This window comes from Genypterus blacodes, unplaced genomic scaffold, assembly GCF_046128005.1.
Source record: "Genypterus blacodes isolate CSIRO-AG114 ecotype Tasmania unplaced genomic scaffold, CSIRO-AGI_Gbla_v1 ptg000380l_1, whole genome shotgun sequence".
Classification (NCBI taxonomy): Eukaryota; Metazoa; Chordata; class Actinopteri; order Ophidiiformes; family Ophidiidae; genus Genypterus; species Genypterus blacodes.
Genome location: NW_027467159.1, coordinates 1,077 through 2,500, shown reverse-complemented (window position 1 = coordinate 2,500; position 1,424 = coordinate 1,077). Strand labels below are relative to the sequence as shown.

The 1,424-nt window shown below is 52.2% G+C and overlaps 1 protein-coding gene across 1 annotated transcript in view; it reads left to right on the top strand.

Moving 5' to 3' along the window:
- Positions 1-1,111, top strand: part of LOC142989138 (forkhead box protein I3-A-like) — a 3,804-nt gene extending 2,693 nt beyond the window's left edge. Inside the window, exons 1-2 of the mRNA XM_076138557.1 lie at positions 1-11; positions 163-1,111. The exon at positions 1-11 is cut by the window's left edge and continues 2,693 nt beyond it. Of these exons, the coding sequence (XP_075994672.1) occupies positions 1-11; positions 163-902 (751 nt within the window). The 3' untranslated portion in view covers positions 903-1,111. The remainder of the gene's footprint in view (positions 12-162) is intronic.
- The last annotated feature ends 313 nt before the right edge of the window (positions 1,112-1,424 follow it).

The following is a 1,424-nucleotide window of genomic DNA, read 5'->3' as shown; positions in this document are numbered from 1 at the left end:
ACACGACCCAGGTGAGACGAACACGCCACGATGACTCTGACACCTCTCAGACTCTAAACCTGAACACAGATTTAAGTTTCATTCTGTTTTGATGGATGAGAAATGTCTTCTTCTGTTTTAAACCTTTGCTGTTCTTCATCTTCCTCCTCTTCTTCGCTGTAGGAAAGGGAAACTACTGGACACTGGACCCAAACTGTGAGAAGATGTTTGACAACGGAAACTTCCGCCGCAAGAGGAAGAGGAAGTCGGATATTGTGGAGGACTCTGGGAGCGATAAGAACTCTTCCTCCTCTGACTCCTCTTCCTCTGAGCCAAGCCCCAAAATGTCCCACATGCTCAGCGGCGCCGATTTCCCTGAGCTTCCACCTTTCTCAAGCCCCCCCCCCTGCTTCAGCAGCTTCCTGCCACAGGAGGTCTCCATGACAACCAGCAAAACACAGGACTCTCTAGCCCCTCCCCCTCCTCTGTCCTCGCTCGGCCCCGCCCCTCACACCAGTTCCCCGTCACTTTACATGCAGGTGCCTGAGCGTTTGACTCCGCCTCCTCAGGTGTATAGCTCCGCCTACTCGCCCAGTGCCACAGTGCCACAGTGGGATGCATGTGGCCCCGCCTACTCTGCTCCAGACTACGCCTTCTTCTCCTCATCGCACTGCGCCTCCTCCCTGTCAACTCCGCCCCTTTTACCCCCACACGCGGACCCTCATGGCCCCTCCCCCTCCCCGCCGCTTTACACTGACCTTCAGGCGGCGCTTCCTCCTCAGCTGCCGACGTCTTCCTCCGCTCCGTTCCTCCACAGTGTCCCGCCGCTCCCGCCGCTCCAGCCCGGCAGTGAGGCTCTGTTCCCCGGCTGCTTCAGGGACGACCTCCCCCCCCTGGACTCCCTGCTTCTCCCCCCACATTAGCGCATGCGCAGTTGTGTTCATTTCATCTGAGCTGTTGTCACCAAACATGAAATATAGAAACCTGTGATGTCTACATGTTCGTTTAGTTCAGCTCATTTGTTCATACTGAAAGTTCCCAGAATGCACCGAGCTGACCGATGTGTGGATTTACGTTAATTTAAGTGTCTGTATACCGGAAACGGAATTGGATGTAAAAATAAAAGATCAAATAAAACAGAAGATGTTTCTGTGAAACTTCAAGAGAAATGAGTCATAAAGGACTGAATGAATAAACACCGGCAGCAAAGCCATCAGACATGAAGAGAGGAAGAAGGAAAGGAAGGGAAGAGGGGAGGAGAGGGAAGAGAGAGAAAATAAAGCCAGAGTGACTTTATCTTTTTGTTATCTATGATTTATTTACTTTAGAAAACCCGTTGGACACCAAGAAGAGATCAACCACAGGTTCTCCTTCTCTCCACCCGTCGCCTCCCTTGTTCCCACGGAGATCTAGTGCGTGTCGACCTGTGATGACATCAGCACCTT